This window comes from Aspergillus pseudoviridinutans, assembly GCF_018340605.1.
Source record: "Aspergillus pseudoviridinutans IFM 55266 DNA, scaffold_4, whole genome shotgun sequence".
NCBI classification, from domain to species: Eukaryota; Fungi; Ascomycota; class Eurotiomycetes; order Eurotiales; family Aspergillaceae; genus Aspergillus; species Aspergillus pseudoviridinutans.
The window spans coordinates 3,235,648-3,255,338 of NW_025091284.1; the positions used below are offsets into that span (position 1 = coordinate 3,235,648).

At 51.0% G+C, this 19,691-nt stretch overlaps 7 protein-coding genes across 7 annotated transcripts; 3 read left to right on the plus strand and 4 right to left on the minus strand.

Annotated features, from left to right (window-relative positions):
- Positions 1-905: 905 nt before the first annotated feature.
- On the plus strand, positions 906-4,084 carry Asppvi_006559 (formin-binding protein HOF1; the record flags this gene model as incomplete). Its single annotated transcript, XM_043302460.1, has 7 exons — positions 906-948; positions 1,011-1,115; positions 1,173-1,459; positions 1,526-1,738; positions 1,792-1,890; positions 1,942-3,832; positions 3,915-4,084. 7 exons carry the CDS (start codon positions 906-908, stop codon positions 4,082-4,084), a joined length of 2,808 nt encoding a protein of 935 aa, XP_043158395.1.
- A 1,634-nt stretch (positions 4,085-5,718) lies between these two features.
- On the minus strand, positions 5,719-6,459 carry Asppvi_006560 (DUF4870 domain-containing protein; the record flags this gene model as incomplete). Its single annotated transcript, XM_043302461.1, has 4 exons — positions 5,719-5,789; positions 5,843-5,945; positions 5,994-6,036; positions 6,092-6,459. 4 exons carry the CDS (start codon positions 6,457-6,459, stop codon positions 5,719-5,721), a joined length of 585 nt encoding a protein of 194 aa, XP_043158396.1.
- Positions 6,460-6,770: 311 nt separating this feature from the next.
- On the minus strand, positions 6,771-7,600 carry Asppvi_006561 (DASH complex subunit DUO1; the record flags this gene model as incomplete). The annotated part of the gene is made up of 2 exons (XM_043302462.1): positions 6,771-7,241; positions 7,304-7,600. The coding sequence occupies 2 exons, from the start codon at positions 7,598-7,600 to the stop codon at positions 6,771-6,773; spliced, it is 768 nt and encodes a 255-aa protein (XP_043158397.1).
- Positions 7,601-8,345: 745 nt separating this feature from the next.
- Positions 8,346-9,803, plus strand: Asppvi_006562 (uncharacterized protein; the record flags this gene model as incomplete). Its single annotated transcript, XM_043302463.1, has 2 exons — positions 8,346-9,145; positions 9,203-9,803. The coding sequence occupies 2 exons, from the start codon at positions 8,346-8,348 to the stop codon at positions 9,801-9,803; spliced, it is 1,401 nt and encodes a 466-aa protein (XP_043158398.1).
- An 819-nt stretch (positions 9,804-10,622) lies between these two features.
- Asppvi_006563 (Mcm10/DnaG-type zinc finger protein) lies at positions 10,623-13,171 on the minus strand (the record flags this gene model as incomplete). The annotated part of the gene is made up of 2 exons (XM_043302464.1): positions 10,623-13,078; positions 13,162-13,171. The coding sequence occupies 2 exons, from the start codon at positions 13,169-13,171 to the stop codon at positions 10,623-10,625; spliced, it is 2,466 nt and encodes an 821-aa protein (XP_043158399.1).
- A 554-nt stretch (positions 13,172-13,725) lies between these two features.
- Asppvi_006564 (uncharacterized protein) lies at positions 13,726-14,997 on the plus strand (the record flags this gene model as incomplete). Its single annotated transcript, XM_043302465.1, has 1 exon — positions 13,726-14,997. The coding sequence occupies one exon, from the start codon at positions 13,726-13,728 to the stop codon at positions 14,995-14,997; it is 1,272 nt and encodes a 423-aa protein (XP_043158400.1).
- A 528-nt stretch (positions 14,998-15,525) lies between these two features.
- Positions 15,526-17,235, minus strand: Asppvi_006565 (galactokinase galE; the record flags this gene model as incomplete). Its single annotated transcript, XM_043302466.1, has 3 exons — positions 15,526-15,562; positions 15,639-16,520; positions 16,580-17,235. The coding sequence occupies 3 exons, from the start codon at positions 17,233-17,235 to the stop codon at positions 15,526-15,528; spliced, it is 1,575 nt and encodes a 524-aa protein (XP_043158401.1).
- Between the last annotated feature and the right edge of the window lie 2,456 nt (positions 17,236-19,691).

Genomic DNA, 19,691 nt, shown 5'->3' on the forward strand with positions numbered 1-19,691 from the left:
TCTGTATGGAGTATTATCAAGTAGGTCGATAGTAGCGCGATACTGCTTCATGTGCAGGTAAATTGGAATCTCCCATAACTAAGTTGAGACACTGTTCTATGAGAGTCAAAAGAGTTTGGGAAATGTCTCCTCAAAATACACCATGGTTATCTCGCCCGTGGATCACACGTGACACCAAGCTGATCTCGTTATGAGCCCATGAGTCTCATCCACACTCGTGGAAGCAATCATCGAACACAAGTTCAATCGTCCATTTACATTTATGGTCAATAAGAAAGTCGGCCAGTCCATTTGTCGGCTTTTCATGGGCCAGTCTGGTCAACAGAATGGTGAGGAAGACTCGAAATGCAGGGGATATTGTAGAAAAGAACCTATGCCAGGGAGATCCCACTCTGCACGTTTTTCACACTCTCATATGCTACCTAGTAAAGTAAGGTAGTAAAAGGCACCAATCAGACTCTCTGGGGCGGCTAATTGGCCCCTTGTTACTCATATGAGAGTCTCAGAGACACCTGACTCAAGCCATCATGGTTGGGCTGCATGAGCCGCCGGTTGCCCCGAGAGACGTGGAGTAGTAAACATAGCGACCTTCCAGCACTTGTCGATCTGGATGCAACGAATATGATCAACTCATCCAGATCAGCTCAACTGAGCAGTTCTTCCAATTTCTTCACAAGGTCTTTTCTGCCTTGTTCTTTTTGTCATCATTAGTATTTGGGTTTTGTCTTTTCGCGTCGGTTACTATTGTGGTGTTGTTTTATCTCCTCGTGGTGTCTGATATCTTATCTCGTGCATTGCGATATCCATCTTTACGACTATATTTCCGGTCCCACCCCTTCTTGAGGGCTTGAATGAAAGAGACCTAGCAGTGAATCGTTACACTCGACGGACTAGTGTCTGCAAACATGCCGGGAACAGTTGCAGAGCCTCCATCGGTGTCCCTATCCTGTATGATCCGCCTTGTAGTCTCATCATTGATGCCATCGGACGCTAACTACTTTGTTACCTAGTTGCGAACAATTTTTGGGGCAAAGAGGATGCTGGTGTTGGGCCTATGCTAGATCGCATGCATGGCGCGAAAGTGACTTGTGATGAGCTCAAGACATTCTACAACAGTACGTTAGAGATCTAGTGCAGATGCTACCTTATCTAACTTCTAACGAACCGTTCAGTCCGCGCCGCGATCGAAGATGAATATTCACGAAAGCTTATGGCACTTTGCCGCAAGCCTCTAGGAACACACGAAACAGGCTCTCTGCGGTCGTCGTTCGATGTTGTCCGTGGTGAGACGGAATCGATAGCCAAGTCCCACGCCGCAATTGCAGCACAGATGAAGCGAGAACTTGAGGAGCCATTGATTGCTTTTGCAGGCGGATCGAAGGAGAGAAGGAAGATCATTCAGACAGGAATTGAGCGCCTTCTCAAGACCAAGATACAACAGACCCAAACGGTGAACAAGGTGCGGCAATGCTCGGTCTTTCATAATAATGGCATTGTAAATGGACACTGATTGACATGGCCCTAGACGCGAGACCGATACGAGCAGGATTGTTTGAGGATTAAGGGTTATCTCGCACAAGGACATATGGTAATGGGACAGGAGGAGCGTAAAAACAAGGCCAAGCTTGAAAAGACACAAATCCAGCTTGCAACCAGCAGCAGCGAATACGAGGCCGCTGTCAAGATCCTCGAAGAGACTACCGGTCGTTGGAATAAGGAGTGGAAGGCAGCCTGTGATGTAGGTCCTGCTCTGAACACGTTTACCGAGAAATGATGCTAATCGACTATCAGAAATTTCAAGATCTCGAAGAGGAACGAATCGATTTCACCAAGAGCAGTCTTTGGGCGTACGCAAATATCGCATCAACTGTGTGCGTTAGTGACGACGCTGTATGTTATGAACCTGCTCATTGAGATGATCGGAGCTGACATCGTGATCAGTCGTGTGAGAAGATTCGTCTCTCGTTGGAAAATTGCGAAGTTGAGAAAGACATTGTCTCTTTCATCAAGGAAAGAGGGACCGGACAAGACATTCCGGATCCGCCCAAGTTCATCAACTTTGCCCGGGGCGATGTGACCGACACAAGCTCAGAGCTGTCTGAAGAAGATGGATTTTCTGTTGCCCAGTTTCAGCGTACTATCAACCCAGCATTCCGCAGTTCCTCTCCGCAACCGTCAACTTATGAATCTCATCATGAGCCGCGGTCAGAACTGGCAGCTAACCCGGGTCACAATAGCCCTGCAACGCCTGCCAGCAGGGAAGCTACAGTCACTCCGCAAAAACCAACGCAACCGCCGGCCCCTCTGGACCTTCGTCGGGGAGGCCATCTTCCACCAAACTACGACCCTAACCAACACGGGGAGATTGCGGCGGTGCCGCACAATGCGTATCCGACGGACGGAATGACCATGTTCTGCCGCACTGGGCCCCCTTCAGACCGTAGCTCGGGAAGCAACAGCGCTTATCGGCCTTCGAGCCGTGATTCGCAAAGTGAGATCTCTAACCCAACATCAGTGTCCAGCCAGGAGCCTCCCAGCGCCAAGCAATCTCCAACGAAGCCTACCAACGGGGTTGCGCTCCCAGGTCTCGGTGGAGACAAGCAGATCCAGAAGAGAAGAAGTGCTTTCTTTAGCAACAGCCCCTTCCGCCGTAAGAGCCGCCATGATAAGGACCGTAATTCTGGCTCATCGCACGCTCCTACTCGAAGCACATGGGAGTCTCCCACAAAACAGGTCACTCCAGTCAAGGCACCTCAGCCTCAGCCACCGCCAGCGCCTGTCTCTGACAATGATCGGCCGATCGAAAGTCCTGAGCCAGTAGACCCCAGGGCGAATTTCCAACTTAATGTTGGGAACAACGTTTTTGATGTCGCTTCCCCAGACAAGGTCACATCCAAGAAGGCTGCTCAAACGGCCAAGGCTGGAGAGGAGGAGCTTGACCCTATCGCCCGTGCTCTCGCAGATTTGAAAGGCGGTGGAAAGCAGTCTATGACTAGAGTGTCCGCCGACAGGTATCATGGCATTGCCACACCTGTGCCGTCCGCTCCTTCTTCCAATTACAGCGATGCACCTGTGGCGACTCCCCCTCCTGCATACAATGATACGTCGATCAAGAGACTTGATGCGCCGCAGCCCGCATTTACTTCTGCGCAGATGCAGAAAACGACGCAGAAATACACTGGCCAGACCCAGAGTATGCTCAGGGGAAGTGGTAATGCTCCAGCCTTGGCAAGCAGAAACAGCGCAGAAGTTCCTCGAGCGAAACAGGAAATTCCTCGAGCGAAGTCACCTGTTCCGAGACGCAGTGCCAGCCCACAAGTTTCAAGTCCTCAAGTGATCAGTCCACAGCCAGTCAGCCCTCAGGTTGCGCCTGCTCGTGTGGAGACCCGGACGAGCCACTACAGTAGGGGCGCGAGTCCAAGCCCGAGTACGTATCAGACAAACAGTGTCAGGAGCCGCTATAGCCAATCGCCCTCGGTTTCTACTCCTCCTCAGCGACCTGTTGACGCAGCACCATCCCCGCGTGAATTTCCTAGGCGAAGCTCTCCAAACCCGGCGGCGGCACGAGCTGTCTCTCCTCAGCCACAATTCAGACAGCAGACCAGGCCTTCCAGCGCCGGTGGTATGGAGTTGCAACTGTCTGGCGGTAGTAGTGGGGATATGTACGGCACCAGTTATGACAGCTACGGCTCTCGGGGCAGGGACTCTGGTCGGCCTATGTCATATTACGGCGATGGTGGTAGCCAGGGAGGCAGATCCCGGAGCAGGACTGTGGCTGTCGCCGACCCCAGCAGGCAGTTTAGCCGGGACGGACGTCCAATTCTACATTTTGGTAAGTAGTGAAGTGCCCAGAGCACTCAGACCTGTCTCCAGTCGACAGCAGACAGCTGTGCTAACTTTCATCTTTTCCGTAGCACGCGCACTGTACAGCTATACCGCCGCCATACCCGAAGAGCTAGGATTTGCCAAAGGCGACGTCCTGTCTGTTATTCGGCTTCAGGACGATGGCTGGTGGGAAGCCGAGATTACCACTACTCGAAGCCGCACAGGTCTGGTGCCGAGTAACTACCTTCAAATCATCTGAATGATGCGTCTCACGAGCAGCCACGATCTTTGACCTTTATGCTTGGTTATGTTTTTGTTAATGATGAAGATACCAATCTTTTGTACCTCGATGATTCTTATCCCCTGCGGTTCCAGCTCGTTCTTTCTACGAACAAACTTTCGATTCTATTTCCTGAGTCGCCAATGTGATATTTACGATGGTTTCTTCTTGTCCGCAATCTTCCGTCGGTCTTTCTTTCGTCATGTTATTTGTCATAACCAGCCATTATTTTCCCTTCCCGCATTTACTATGTCTGTTTCCTGTATGAGATTGTTCTTCCAGAAGCTGTGTTTATGCCCTGGCAAGTATATGCTTGACCATGGTACGAGGTCAATAATATCAAACTTTTCTGAGCCAGCTATGTCGAGGCAAGCAATGGATTGTTTTCATACATTCTGTTAGTAAAGCCATCTTCGTAACGCCGCCTATGTCCATAAACCATAAAAGCAGCATCTTTTCCACATGTTGCGCAATGAAGTGAGTCACCTGTACAGAAGCTCTGTGGAAACCCTCAGTCTGTGACATAGATAGTATCCCTCCAATTCCTCAGTACCACCCGAGAACGCCCGTTTGCAGTGCTAGAGAAGAGAAGAAGGCAACGCATGCAATAGTCAGTATCCCAGCCTAACTCCCAACACTCAGATCTAATCCACCGTCCCACACCCAGGAACCATACACACAAACCCCTCCGCCGATCTCAACTCCCGCACTATAGCTCTCCTACAATACGGCTCAGTGCAAGCATGGAAACCGCCGTGGATGGTAATCGATCCTGCGCTCACCGCGTCCAGAAGGCGTCTGTTGATAGGCGTGGCGAGGAGGCTGCGTCTGTGGCTGTAGCTCGGAGACTCAGGTGAGGACTCTAGGATAGATTTCGCCGTCTGGCAGGAGATGAGGACATGGTCGTTTCGGTGGCCGCATGTGTTTGTGACGCGGTGGACTTGGCACATGCTGGAGATACTGGGACTGGTAGGATGGGTTCTTTGGGTTAGGTGTTAGGTGATTCACTGTAGGATGGGATGGGTATAGATGATCTTAGACTGACTGATTTCCGGGAGAGCTTCTATGAATCCCTTATGGAGAAGTGAGGGTCTTGTCAGCTTGAGATCTGCGTATAGGGTGATGACGCCCGGGTGCAGAGAGCATGTGATGGACATTGAGCAATGCGAAGCCAGCGGTGCAGCTGTAGTTTGAGGAAGATGAGACGGTACGGTGAAGGTTGATTGAGGCACGTTGTAGCCTGAATCTGCGCCGAGATGCTCTTATGTCAGTGCTTTTTAGACTGTTAGTCTGGAAGTATGCTCGCAAAAAAGATAAAGATACTGTGAATGAACTTCAGATGTCTGTCAATATTAAGAAATATCCTCTGTCAGTGTTACAGACTGAACAATGCATAGTACAGCCATAATAGCCGGACAGTCATGTCAAATGCACGCTGAAATGATGATCAGGACAGAACAGGCGACAACCTAACAGGGGACAAAACAAATGCTGTACATGAATCCTCACTTTCAGCCAGGCAACTCAGATTCCGCGCCATCGCCATCGGGAGAGAGAGAACGCAAAAGAATATTACAACACGATATGCAAGACCTGCTGAAGCAAGATCGACTCTACTCATTATCCACAAAGGAGTTTGCGAGACGCCCAAATATAGGAACCTCAAAGTGATCAAGCGTGTCGACTGAGCTGCTGTCAGTACAATATCGATGGTCATAATTCGCAGTGAGGACTCACCATCCCGATAGGCGCGCATGCTCAGAAATCCTATCAAGCCGAGGTCGCAAATAAACAGGAGCCAGGAAAGAAAGCTCGACCAGGAGAAAATAAGATGGACAATCTGCTCCGGATAAGTGCTATGATCATACCAGTGTCCGGGTKCACTTACAAACATGACTGTGAAAAGCATACTCGATTGCCAAGCATGGAAACTGCCATATGTCAGCTGTATGCACAGATCTGATCTTCTCCTAATCGTGTCTATACCGAACATAGTCGCTCTTATGCTCCAACAGCAAGAGGAATACCCCACCCGCTGGAGGGAGAAGTAGATATGCCAGCATAGCTTCAACGTCCATACGGATCGGGAGACTTGTTTCAAAGGCTCCTAGATTCCATCTCCCACCCTCGATATCTCGTCCATACCCCTGGTTTCCTTGTCCGCCGCCATGGATCTGATTCCCGCCTGCAAAATGACTCGGAGATGGCAGACCGCCTGATTGCGCACCGGGGATCGGGGGAGACCCGCGCGGGGACCGAAGAATGGGCGATTTGATACGATTTGCGTCGCCTAGTGATGGTGAAAGAGCTCGCTCAACTTCGGGAGACTCATCTTGATAAGGTGCGAAGTTCATTATGTGTGCAGACAGAGTGCAGCCAGGATAGGAAGCACAATCAAAGAAGCTGAGCTTCTTATCGGACTAGTGGATGCACCTGTTTACTTATCGCTAGCTCGTGTTGTCTTGGCGCCTCAGGCAGAAATGTCTTTTATTTACATGGCTCTGCCCGCCACATGATCTTTGCGCAGGCTCGCAGCAGTGACTGTAATTGATGAATAGGCACATATATTTGTCCATTTAGTTTGGGTATCACGTTCTGTCATTGCCTTTTTACTCGTTTCAGAAAAGTATAGTACACGAAGCAACAAGACCATCCGATATCTACTCTATGCTCTCCCGCGTCCTCGCGCGACACCCGTTCCTCTTGCAATACCACTCACTGGCCTGCGCGTGGATGTCGTCGTAGAAGTACCGCCTCGGCTCGCTGCAGTTCTTGCTGTGCTTGAGCTGGTTCCGGTGTAGGATACGCTCGGAGTTCTTCCCAGGCCAGTGCTTCGGACAACCCTACCTCTAGTAGTTGTTCCACGCGTCCCTCTAGCGCTACCTGTCAGAGCTCTCTTCTTCTCTTCCTCCTCTGCCTTTCGTGCTGCTGCTTCTCTCTGCTGCTGTAGCTCTCGTTCGCGTCTTTCTGCGGCCTGTTGGCGCAGAAGCTCCTCGTTTTCCATATCCGCAACATCCTGGAGTGCGCCTTGCCAGTTGGGATTGAGTATCAGTCGCTGGTTATGCTCTGTTTGAGATAGAATACGAGTCCATGTGTTGAGTAGAGTTGAAGCAGAGTCGACAGTGCGCGCAACAGTCTGTGCGGGCCTATATTAGCAGGGACTTCCCTTCGCTGGCAGAAAGAAGTACGTTGACATACATCCATATTCCCTTTCGCACGATCTAAACTACCCAATAATCCTTCGATCACCTGATTGATATTCCGGACCGTCTGTAATTCATGTTGCAACGCGGCTTCGCGCGCTTCCTGGCGATCGAAAAGCGTTTCTCCATCGTGGGAAGGCCTGGTCTCGGGTGTAGTGCTGCGCTCCTCTGGGACTTTATTGTGAGTTGGCTTGTTGCTTCGCCGTTTTGAGGGTGAATTCCAGAGGTCATCGGAATCATCGTCGGATAGCTGGAGCCTGTCCATCTCCTCCGCTGTACTGCGTACTGCCATGGGTTGTAAAAAAGTCTGGTGTTATGCGAAACTCGCGTCAAGAGTGGGGTTGAGCGTGTCGGGTAAACAATTGATGATGTTTGTGGTGAATTGATTTGGTAGTGGATTGCAAGTAGATGGAGGGGATGCATAAACACACAACGATAATCCCTCCGGCGATAGATGTTTATTGTGTTAGGCTCTCGGATCAAGGTCTATCTAGACTAGGTACATCATCGATTCGTTAATACTCTATCTTAGCGGTGGTGGGGCATTCAATTGGTTCAGCCTCTTTTTCTTCCCTTGGTGGTGCTACCTAATAATTAGCGGTGGCTGGTTTCGACGTCAAGCAACCGACTGGGCATTCTTGGGCGGCCTTCCCCCTTCACCATCTATTATCTATCAACCCTTGGTTTCTCTTTATCCCATCTTTGAGCATTAACATCCATTAGATCGGTTGATTTAACTCAAAGGCATCCTTCGCTCCTTATTGCGCGTCTTCAGTCAGAAAGTCCCATTGATTAGACGCTCCTTCGGTTGGGTTGTGCGTGTTGCGAGTCGCGCGTTTTTCCTCCCTTTGTCTCCTTCGAGCCAGCCATCGAGCCATAATTCGATCATACGACCGACGGGGTTCCGTTTTAGCGATACAGATAGTCATTGATCCAGATTTTATTGTCATAGGCATCTTGTTGGAACGTTTGGTGTATCTCTACATCTTTACTGCAGGAACAAATTCCGTCGTTTGACGTGTCTCACACAACACACCATGGCGACGACACCCCCTCCACCGTCTACTTTGCGAATTCCTCCTACTCCTCGACATGGAGCCGGCTATGACCAATATGAACCGTATTCCACTAGATATTCGACGAGATTAGCCGGTCAGCGGGCTTCACGAGAGTCCCGCACTACTCCTCCGCCCAGTTTCGCGGCCGCTCACACCAAGCCCGGCCTCAGAAGCGCGAAGAAGCAGAGCAACGATGAGTTTGAGGCATTGTCGCCTCCAGGATCGGTATTCGGATCTCCCCGCAAGAAGCATTCGGCCCAGACCAGAACGTCTGCTGTAACACATTCACTGGAAGACCACCCTGTGTCAGACAGCTCAGACCCCTTCACCACCGCAGAACTCTCGCATACTCAACAACGGCCTCTCCAGAAATACCGACCCACCATGACTGATGGCATGCTGCCCACGCCTGCTAAAACTCCACGAAAGAAGGCAGTTGGTGCCATCGGAGACACTGCTCGCACTCTGTTTCCAGCAGCTCAGAGCTCGGCGTCTTCGCGAAGCAAGAAACCCAAGAAGGACACTGCCTATTCTTTAGACAGTTTCATTGATAATGCCACACGAGGGTCTTCGCAGATTCAGATCTACACCGACTCCCGTGATCGAATCCCTGAAATCGACGAGAGTGAGGGAAACCCTTTCTACAAGAAGCACAACCACCAGGAATCTACCAGCCATGTGACTGCGCGTGCTTCTAGAAGGAGCAGAAGAGAGGAGATGAAGCGCGATCAGGAAGTTGATGAGGCGATCAAGCGGAAGGATGGAATGGTCTACGTATTGTGAGTATTACCCCGTTTCCACTTTCCTCGCTGGGCTTATTCTAATTTTCTAAAAAGCCGAGGCAAGAAAATGTTCCGTAAGTTCACGGAAGACGTCGAAAGTGATGGAGAAGACGAGAACGATTTGGGTCTGCTCGCAGCGCGCCCCGACTTGATCGACTCATCCATCAACACCGCCGTTCGCCCCTTGACTCGCTCGTCTATCAAGCCGCGTGTGCTTTTTCCAAGCGCCAATGAACGTGGTCATTCAGAGCACCATATGAGCGACTCTGACGAAGAAGCGGCCACAGACATTGACGAGCACGTGCTTCACAAAGAGCTTGAGGATGACGCCGATCAGGCCACAGATGTTGAAATGCCACAGCGGCCGGTGACTCCCCCACTGAAGTCTGCGGTTGCGACGCCCCCGTCTCCAGGTACTACTATGCGTTCCCTTCGACCTCGAAGCAAGCGAGAGGGCGCGGAACACACCGAAACACCAAATGCGCCCGAAACCAATACAAAGCGCGTCAGTCCATTTGCTGGTTGGCTGCGCAAGAAGCAGACTCCAGCGAATGCTGCATCCAAAGCGAAGAAGAGAGATGCAGACGCAGCTGCTAGTCCTGGCGGCCCTGCAATGAAGAAGACGAGAGGGAACAGAGTCGCCCCTGCGTTGTGAGCTCATTCGCATCGTCTGGATCATTAATGATTGTATTTTCTCTACGCCCGTGGTTTCACTTCGCTTTTTCGGGTATTGGTTTAGGCTGGTCTCCGCTTGATGTTTGTCTCTTCGAAAGATCGGTCTTCTTTCTTTGCCTACTGAACTTGAGCTGGAATGGGAGCATGGGTACGTTATTTGGCTGGAACCTCGCTTGAGGATTGGCGGGATGGAGTTATTCTGCTTTTTCACTTTTCCGGGCGTGTCGATTCCACTTTGCGTTGAACTAGTCAGAATTAGATATCCCAATGAACATGAACTCAGATTGCCACCTATCCTTGAAAAGTAAACCTGCCTTACAGCTGGAAAGTCAGGCATATAGGTATCTCTGCTGACCTGCGTAAATATTCAATACTCTGCCGTCGACCTGACGGTATATGACTACGGGGTACAGGTTGAATTGCAGAGCTCCCAAGGCTCAAGACCAATAATCATTGCTGGAGAAGTCATAAAACATGGAATAGTACAACATAGTCCTGCTACAAGTACCACTGTAATCATCAATCGGCATGACAAGGAGAAGCGAAAAATTACAAAGAAGGAACAGCTGACACGAGCGACGACAAAAAAGTGCAAGGAATGGCTTATTGAAGGCAAGACAGACTCTCCATGAGGCGTTCCTAGGTATGGATTAAAGGACGTACACTCGACATAGCACTGTTACAAGAAAGGGAGTGTGACCTTTTTCTGTCCAGATAAGTGAAATGAGGCAAGGAGTGGGTATCTAGTTTGTAGATGTGTGAGGGAAAAACGATGTGCACAGTATGTAAGTGGTTTCATTTATCGGATGATGTCTAGTTCATCGTCATCGTCATCATCATCATTAGGTTTTGTCATGGCATTAGAGCTGCCGCCTAGGCTGTCCCGTCCGGCTTCCTTGATACCGTTGGACGTTATGAATCGCGTCTTCTTCACGCTGCCATTGTGCTGTTTGTCGCCGTCGTAGGCGCGCTTCAGTGGGCTGAGTTTTACGGCGTTTGCTCTCCTGAAGCCCGTTAGGCCGAGGCTGCTCGCAGAAACAGGAGCGGAGGCCTCGAAGCTGGATTTCTCTTGTGAAGACGAGGCGGCGCTTTCAGGACGAGAGGATGTTGCGGGCTTGTTTGTTCTTGCGCGGAGGTACTCTGCGCCCACATTGCCAGCTCGAGAGGTGACTAGCTTCTGAGTGATGTCTCGTTCGCGCTGCTGCTGCACAAGACGTCTCCGGAAGCGTTCTTCCTTGCTTTCCGCCCCACGGCCCATCATGCCTGCTGCGATGAACGGATCTTCGTCGTCGGCGTCGATGAGACTGGCGGCAGATTGGCCGGGTGCTCTGTGGCGGGAATGTTGAGCGCCGCCGCCTTGAGATTTGGGAGCAGGTGCAATGTAGTACAAGGACTGAGACCCAAGGTCGTATTGGGGACCATTTGACTTCAGACCGTTAGGGGTTCCTGGTTTCTTCCCACCCGCGAAAGCCCCAGTCCGTGGGCCTGAACGGCCCCCAGGGCCAAACATGCCTGTGCCACTGTTGACTCCCATCCGTTGTGATTGCGCCCGACGGACCTGGAGATCGAGGTGAAAATCGCAGAACTCGGTCTTTCGGCCATCCACCCATGATTGGCAAGTCTTGCCGTCCTTCCTGACAGCTTTACAGAAGCCTATATCCTGGGCATATCCAACCTCGAGAATCTTATCATCCGATGAGGAAATGGAGAGGCTGAACCGGTTGGTGTCTATCTTATTTTTGGGAGGTGGCATGATGGTAGGATTCAGGATGGCGATAAGGATGCCTTCGGATAACCTGTAATATCGAGGAAATGCAGTGTCGAACAGGAACAGATCAATTGTCCACTTGAGATCCGTGAGCGTGATAGCCATATACCTGTTGCTGTTGTTCAGTCCATCATCAAAAGGATCAATTTCTTTTGCAGAGACATTTTTGGTATCCTTGATTTGCTTTGGCTCTGACTTTGAGGCAACTATGCCGAACACAACGTAGTCTCCGTCAATCTCTTCGGGAAGCTCAAAGTCTGGCGCTCTCACTGTCCTCAGAAGATCTGGAATGCGAAGAATCTTCTTGTCGGATAGGGTTCTAGCTAAAAAGGAGTGTGGTAGTATTCGGTTCGACAAGTGAAGCGACGAGTATGGCTCAAACTTGGACGAATCTGGTGTCTTCTTTGTTACCTCGTCTCGGGCTTCGTTGTCAAGGTCGGAAAAAGAATCTCCACGAGACTGAGAGGATGCTGGTCCGGTTTCGGGTTGATTGGGTAGCTTATGGGAAAATGGTCGTGACCCCTCAGAGCCTGCGTCTTTGCGCACACTGGGCGCAGTCTGGCTTCGTTTGATGGAAGGCTTGAGATTCTGAAACGATCGCACAACATCGTCTCTGCTGAAAGTCTCGACTGGACGGCTTCTGGTCGGTGACCTGGGAGGAGCGTTTGTTCTCGCCTCAGCCGCTGCTGTCCTAAATGTCTCCATCTCCGTCTTGTCGAACTGGAACGCGGAGCTTCGGTTGACCTGAAGCCTCAGTTCTCGTTCCCTGCGAGACTTTTCAGCTGTTCGGCTTTCCGCAATTCGCTCACTAAACGTCTTGCCCCGTTTCCCACCCTCCTCGGCAGCCAGTATCTGCGCGTGAGATGCGAAGATATCGACGGAATGAGACACGACAGCTTCACGAGCCCCATGCATACTTGTTGGTCGTGTCCCCAACCGGGAGCTTGGAGGACGTTTGAGACTAACATCGCTACCTTTGAGGCCCTTGTCGATGCCGAGAAGATATCTCCGCGGGGATGCAGGCTCAACTGGAGGAGCCGCTCGTCTGACAGGTGACAAAGGGACTTGAACATCATCCGGCTCTTGTCTGCGAGTCGTTTGGATGGGGCTCCTAAGTCTCGATACGTGCTCTTGTGACCGCGACGAGAAGCTAACTGCCGATGCTGGTCTGGACTGCGTATCGTTCGAATCCAACGTGTTTGAGCGTGCGCGACTTTTTTGAAGCTGCTTCAACTTCAGCTTTGCTTCAATGGCAGCAAGCTTGAGTCGCAGCGTCTCTTCGTCTTCGTCTTCCTCTTCCTCGTCCATGCCATCAATAGCGTCGTTCAAATTTTGATTGACTCGTAGATTCGGAGTAGTCCTCGAGTATTTCAAAGGCGACCCCATATTCTCATGGCGGAGTCGCATATCTTGATATTTCCTGCGACCATCGGGAGAGCTGAGAAGTGCCTCCCTAGGAGATTTCGGCGGCCATGAGGTCTCAACCACTGAACAATTGCGGTGAGTTTCGGTTAGTTTACTGTCGCAAGTAGGGAAGAATCACCCGTGTACAGAAAGGCTGTGCACTCACTGCTGGTCATGGCAACATCTATTTCCTGATTTCTCCCAGTCAAGTGATATTGAGAAAGGCCGAGTGACCGTGTCACCTTCTGTTTCTTACGCTCCTTGGCTGACCCTGGCCATGGTTTATTGGGATGCGGGGATGGAGTCAGAGCACCGAGGTCAATCAGGAATTGAGAGCCCGGGTGTGAGTAAACCAGGAAACTGAAGAATCCAGTGAGCGACAATAACTACCCCGTGTTTCAAAGTTGAAAACAACCCCTTTCTTTATTCAGATGATCCCCTGTCATCAGCAAGGCGCAAGACGAGAAATTGAATCTTCCGCTGCTGCAAGTGTGAGTGGTTGCGTGCAACAACAGCGCTGATTGGCCGAGGAAGTCCTGCGCGCGTCGCGTCCGCAGAATGGAAATTAAACCAACCTGAAGCTCCGACGCGTTGAGAGCAACCACAGGGAGCTACCGTTAAGCAGCAAGCTTGTACACGATCATTTTTTACCCAACTGTCTATTGTCGTGCGATGTGAGAAAGTTATATCGGATAATATACATACTTCATCTCCGAGCAATACCGCCAAAATGCGGACGCGATCAACCGCCCCATCTGAGCACCCCGACACCGAACAGAAGAATCTCAAGGTGCCAACTACAGTGCAGACTCCCAGCAAGACATTCGTTCTCCCTTCAGCTGCAAGTGACGATGCCAGATTTATAACGTTGCCCAATCCGCGAACTGGAGAGCCCAGTCGCTACTTCTTCTGCCCGAAACTGGGCGTATACGAGTTTACCGTCGTAGGGTCTACGCCGCAGTTTCCACGGAGTATACTCTTCACTCCCAAACCAAACACGAAAACGTCCAATGGCGAAGGTGACCTCTCACAAGCCAAGGGGACTATCTCCAGAGTCGCTGAACTGTATGTTGCAACGCCAATTGATGTCATGTTCTTCATGATACCTCTGCTGGCCCCGGCCTCGTCGACGCAAACCAAGAGGCTTTTCCAGCCGCTTGACGATATCATTGATTCGCAGGACGATTTGCCCAGTCATCTACGGCACATACTCTACAATGAAGATTTCCATAGTGTCTTACAATCGCGAGTCGAGGCGGTATGTGACTCGGTCGAGGCAGGGGATGAGAAAATGTTCCGCTTCGACGAGGTCAAGCTCCTCAAGGAACTGATCACTAAGGCGGAGCGCATAGTGGCCCAGGGCCTTCCAGCGAGCTTGGAGGAGCGATTTGTGCGTCAAGCATTGGTTACACCCTTGATGTCCGTCAAGCGAGAGGAGACCGTCATCGGAGGCACGTCGACATTGGAAGATGACGGCGAGGGAGAATCCCAGGACAAACAGGAAACACAATCCACGACGACTGCCTCTATCTCAACACCCTCAGGTGTCTCAACGCCTGCCACCGAACTTTCCGCCGAATCAAGTCTGGAATCCGCCACCAGGGACAATATGGCTCATCTGCTGAGAATCTCCACCGTCCTCTCCTTCATCAAGGAATCATATATCTCCCCACAGCTTTGCGCTAGATTAGATGAGCTAATTGCTACACCCGAGACACCCGTGGATTTCAAACCCCTTCAAGACCATCTTCAGCATATAGCGGAGCTGCGAGCGCAAGCGCTCGCGACTCAATCACTCGGGGATTTCAGTCGCAAGCGCGGTGCCGAGGACGACGAAGCTGCAGAGTCCCGCGCCGAGAAAAAGCGCCGCAAAGAAGAGGAAGAGAAGAAGAAGAAGGCCGGAGAATCCCGCGGTGTGAGAGACCTGAAGAAGGTCAATACTGCGGGGATGAAAAAGATGAGTGATTTCTTTACCAAGGCAGCGCCCAAGAAGAAATCATGAGTTTTTCTCGCTTTATCCCAACGATCGATCAGCCGCTTCAACCGCGACTATTGTTACCAACAGGTGACATGGCGGACGGTAAGCCTCAGTCACCAGGAAAGCCAGAAGAAAGCCATTTCTTGGTACAGGCTTCGAAAGTCAGATAAAGGTGTAGCCCAAACATGGTCCTATTTTCCAGTCCCAAGGCAAGCTTTGAGGCCTGATAAGCACCATGACCCAAGCACGATTCCTGCTCCTGCTTGCAGTCCACACGCTTCTATTGATGAAGTGATGATACTGCTACAAAACCAGATCCACCCATGCAACATACCGACCGGTCGCTGTCCGATCGACTGGACTCTGAACTGAACTGTAATATATAAGAGATCATATTCAAACCATGCCCAGCTTCAATAGAATCACAGGCACTTATGTATTAGATATTCCTGGACCTTGGATTTATGAAGGGCAATCCAATGGCCCTAGAGATCAATGTGAACAGTACAGAATCGCTCAATGCTTCATTTTCTTTCCCGTGATATACATCTCCTAAACCTTGACATTGGCAATGGCGGCTCCCGTAATCCTGGTGGAAAGCAGTCAGTGAGTCAATGTCCTCGCTTAGAACCGTAAAGACATCATCCAGACAAGGGTACACATACATGAAGGATCCGTTAGAAGGCTTGCTGATAACCATTGCCTGTGCCAGCTTCTCCTCGCTGATATCCGGGAACTTCTTCAGATAATACTCTTCCTTCAAGGCCTTGGTAACGGCCTCGACCTTAGACTGCGGCAGCATGTGGACTGTGCAACCTCCCCAGCCAGCACCTGTAAGGCGACTTCCCCAGGTTCCGGCGCGGCGGGCGATGGCGCAGATCTCATCGACTTCCGGGGCACTGCAGTCGTAGTCCGTTCGGCAGGACTCCTGGGACTCGTTCAGCAGCTGGCCTAGATAGTGGATGCGCCTCTCGTCCAGGGTGTGGGCCTTGGCCAGGCAGGCCTTGAAGTCAAGCACGCGCCGGGCTTCCTTGAAGCAGTGCAGGGCACGCTGGCGGAGTAGGAAGCGTTCCGCCTGGACTGGGAATGCGGAAAGGAACTTGGCCTCTAGCTCGGGGACTGTGATGCCGAGCAGCTTGGCGATCTCTTCCCGGGTGTATCCCTGCTCCTGGGTCAGGAGCTCCATGGTGGACTGGATCACGGAGTCGATCTGATATTCCAGTGGGTCCCCGAGGCGGCCTTCCTTGCGCATGAATTCCTCGTGGAAGTTGCGCAGACTGTATCCCAGCGAGCTGTTATCCTTGGTCAAGGTGATGCCGTGCTGCGCGGCCAGTACCACAGCCGCAAGAGTGCATTCGGCCACGCGCAGATTGTAGTGCCGGGGTGCTGTCTCGGCCTTGTTTGAGGTGACGAAGCTCTGGGCCATGAGGAAAGTGATTTCTTCATCCGCCTTGGGAATAGGGACATGTTGAACGGAAAAGTTAGGGTAGAACTGAGTATAAAGAAGATATCCGCGACGTGAGAAGATGGAAGCCGCTTGGTCCATTCTACAGCATGAAGCTGGTTAGCTCACAATACGATATGCGCCTGTGGATTATTGACTTACCCTCCCGAGTAGACACCAACGGCCCTCTCCGAAACAACGGCCAGGTCGAGCAAGTCCTGCTTCGAAACATCGTGATCGTTGGCCTTCATGACGGCCAACGCACTCGCGCAGACAAAGGCTGCGCTGCTGGAGATACCACCGCCTGGAGGCACATTACCATCCACCAATACCTCGAAGCTTGCTGGTGTAAACGAGCCATCGGCCTTCTGCTTGCGCAGGAACTTCAACGCGCCCGAAAGACCAGCCTTGAAGTAGTTGACCCATTCATGCTTCTTGGGGTCAATCTCGATATCGGTATCCCGAGGCACAGTGAATTCGCGAGAGGGGAACTTTTCGGGTAAAACATTGGAGATTTTGACAAATGGTTCTGAGCCAGTAGGAGGAATAACCTTGACGGCGATAATCACGTCGACACTTACAGCTGTCGGGAGGACGTCATATAGATTGTAGTCGATGTGCTCTCCAATGATGTTGACACGACCAGGGCTGCGGGCTACGAAATCTGGGCGATGGCCGTATAATTTGTTGAATTGAGTAACTAGTTCATTGAATCGTAACTGGTGCTCGGGGGCAGCAGAAGTAGCAGAGGCACCGTCTGTAGCGTAGACCTCAGCTATGGATTCTGTTTGAGGCACGAGTTCCTGCGGGGTTGCCATGGCGGGGTATCTGAGTGCAAGATCAGGGAGGGGATAAGATGTGAGAGGTAATTTTGGGGGAAAAGAAGAATACCAATATGGAGGTGAGAAGATCAGAGAAAGGAAAACAGGTGTACCCGACACACGGAAATATTGCTGAAGTGCCTGGGTGGGAAAGCTACGAAACTAATCTATGTATGTCATAGGGGGTGGAAACGTGGGGAGGGGCTGAGGGGCAGAGATACCACCAAATGCTCACGAGATATGGATGCCTCAATAATACCTTAATGCCTTGGATGTTAGCCTGCTAGGGTGGGGATGCCCGGAATGACGGGCAGCAAGGCCAGCATCAATGCCCCGGAGGTCCCGTGCCTCTCACTGGGTGAAATGCGTGTCGCGTGGGCCCTGGACGCATCTCGGTTAAATTCAACCCGGAGATTATCCCGTTCCTACTACTTTAGTTTTGTCTACTACCTTAGTACTCCATTTCGCTCACTCTACGGAATAGTTTCTCCGTCTTCACCGGCTCCCCGATTTCTCCAGCTTTTTTTAGACCCTAGCATAGGCTACAAGCTTGCCTCGAGCTAGATGGTACTGACCCCACTCGCCCTCCGTATGTGGCTTAGGGTTCTCAGTAAGCAATCAATGTGTGCAGTATGTAGCTATACTGAGAAGCTCACGATCTATCCAAATAGAAGTAGGATTTGCCTTGCAATCTGATCCCCTGTAACCATGCAGACTGAGTGTTTGCTCCCTGTCTGTTTGTTCCACCCTTTAATTCTTTCTTCACTTTTCAGTCGCTGTTATTCATTCACTCTTCCGCAGTACTTACTAACATGACCTTTTACCTTTCTCTGAACGCATCCATTTTCTTCGTTGAAGTGTTCCCTTCTTCTGTTTGGACTCATCTCGTCTTGTCTTGAAGTTTTGACCTCATCACCAATAAGATAAAGATCGTGCAAATAGCACTGACCAGATCAACCCCAAGCCCATTGAGATACGCTGATTGACAGGGCAGACCGGAAGATCTTGACAACTGAAAGGTAATCGAGCCATCATACAAGGCACACCTATACCTCCGGCAAAATATCAAGCTGTCCAACGTCCAGGTGTTGCAGCTGATCACAAACGAACGTCAAGCATATGTGGACCGAAGATTCCAACGAGACAACGATGACGATAGGGACTCCACAGCCCAGAGCAGCTTCAGAGGACCACCCTGACATATTTGAAGCACTGCCCCCAAGATAAGAAACTCGGACCGCTCCTCACACGTAAGAAGGCTCCAGACAGATGCAACTGATGTCCTGACTCCTCTGGTGGCCAATGGCCCCCTGCCCAGCACAGGCCGAAGGTGCTTATATCTTCAACAATTGTTCAGCCAGACCTTCCTGACCTACACTTCGCTTCCCTGGCGACATACCTGCTTGGAAAGAAACAAACATATAAAGGCTATCCAGTCAGTAATTAACGCCATTGGAGCTAAAATCAAGCGGACCAACCCATCCACCTGTTCTATACATCCGGTTGCTCGACCTAGTGTTTGAGGATCTGGTGTTGAATAACACGGTCTGTCTACTTTAAGTGTCTTTTACAAACAGCCACACCACTCATCCAAGCGAATCCAAATATACACTGCGACTGGACCAGACCTCACAGTGGATGGAGTGCTCTAAGTGCGCCTTAGAAAGGCTAAAGTATCTGGGAGAACCTCCATAGGGATTCAGGCCTCGAATCACGAAGAATCTCACGTCAATGGAAAAAAGAACAGGCTGCAACGCAAGCCTGCGGGACAAGTACTTAGACCGACTACACTTACACAGACAACCATGTCGGCTCCATGTTGATACTGGTTCCATTGCCGGGTCGGAAGGAATCCACCTGCAGGGAGCCTGCTGCCTGACCTGGTAATAGTCAATGCCGGAGATAATGTCATTTGCCAGTAGGCAAAACGAAACATACTGGACGTTTCATCCAGCATAGGGCCAGATTCGCCCAGAACCGGGTTTGTACTCTCTAGAACTACTTCCTTGGTAGCCAACTGTGCCCAAAAATTCTGACCAGTCAAGGACAAGTAGCACGATACATGGACGATCATCGCTGTGGTCTCGACTTCTATTGAACTCACGAAACGAACATGGCTTCTGATGAGATCTTCGCTGATGTTCTGGCTGAGGCGGACCCAGCCCACGAACCTCCAGCCTTCCAGCAGCCAACACGCCTACTCCGCGCCGAAATGATAGCGACAGCAACGACTGTCACTGGTGATTTTATGGTTCTTCCTTTTGCGGCCCTATATGAACGGCCTCTTGGTCTCACTGAGGACGGATGATATAATAACCTCGCAGATGCTTTGGGAAATCGTGGACCCTGTTTTTTGTACAAGACAGGCAACATTTCAACAACAATGTCTGCTGCGGTATGTCCTGGACAAAGTCACTACATCTCGCTCTGATGGGCGTTGCCCGATGCCTTTT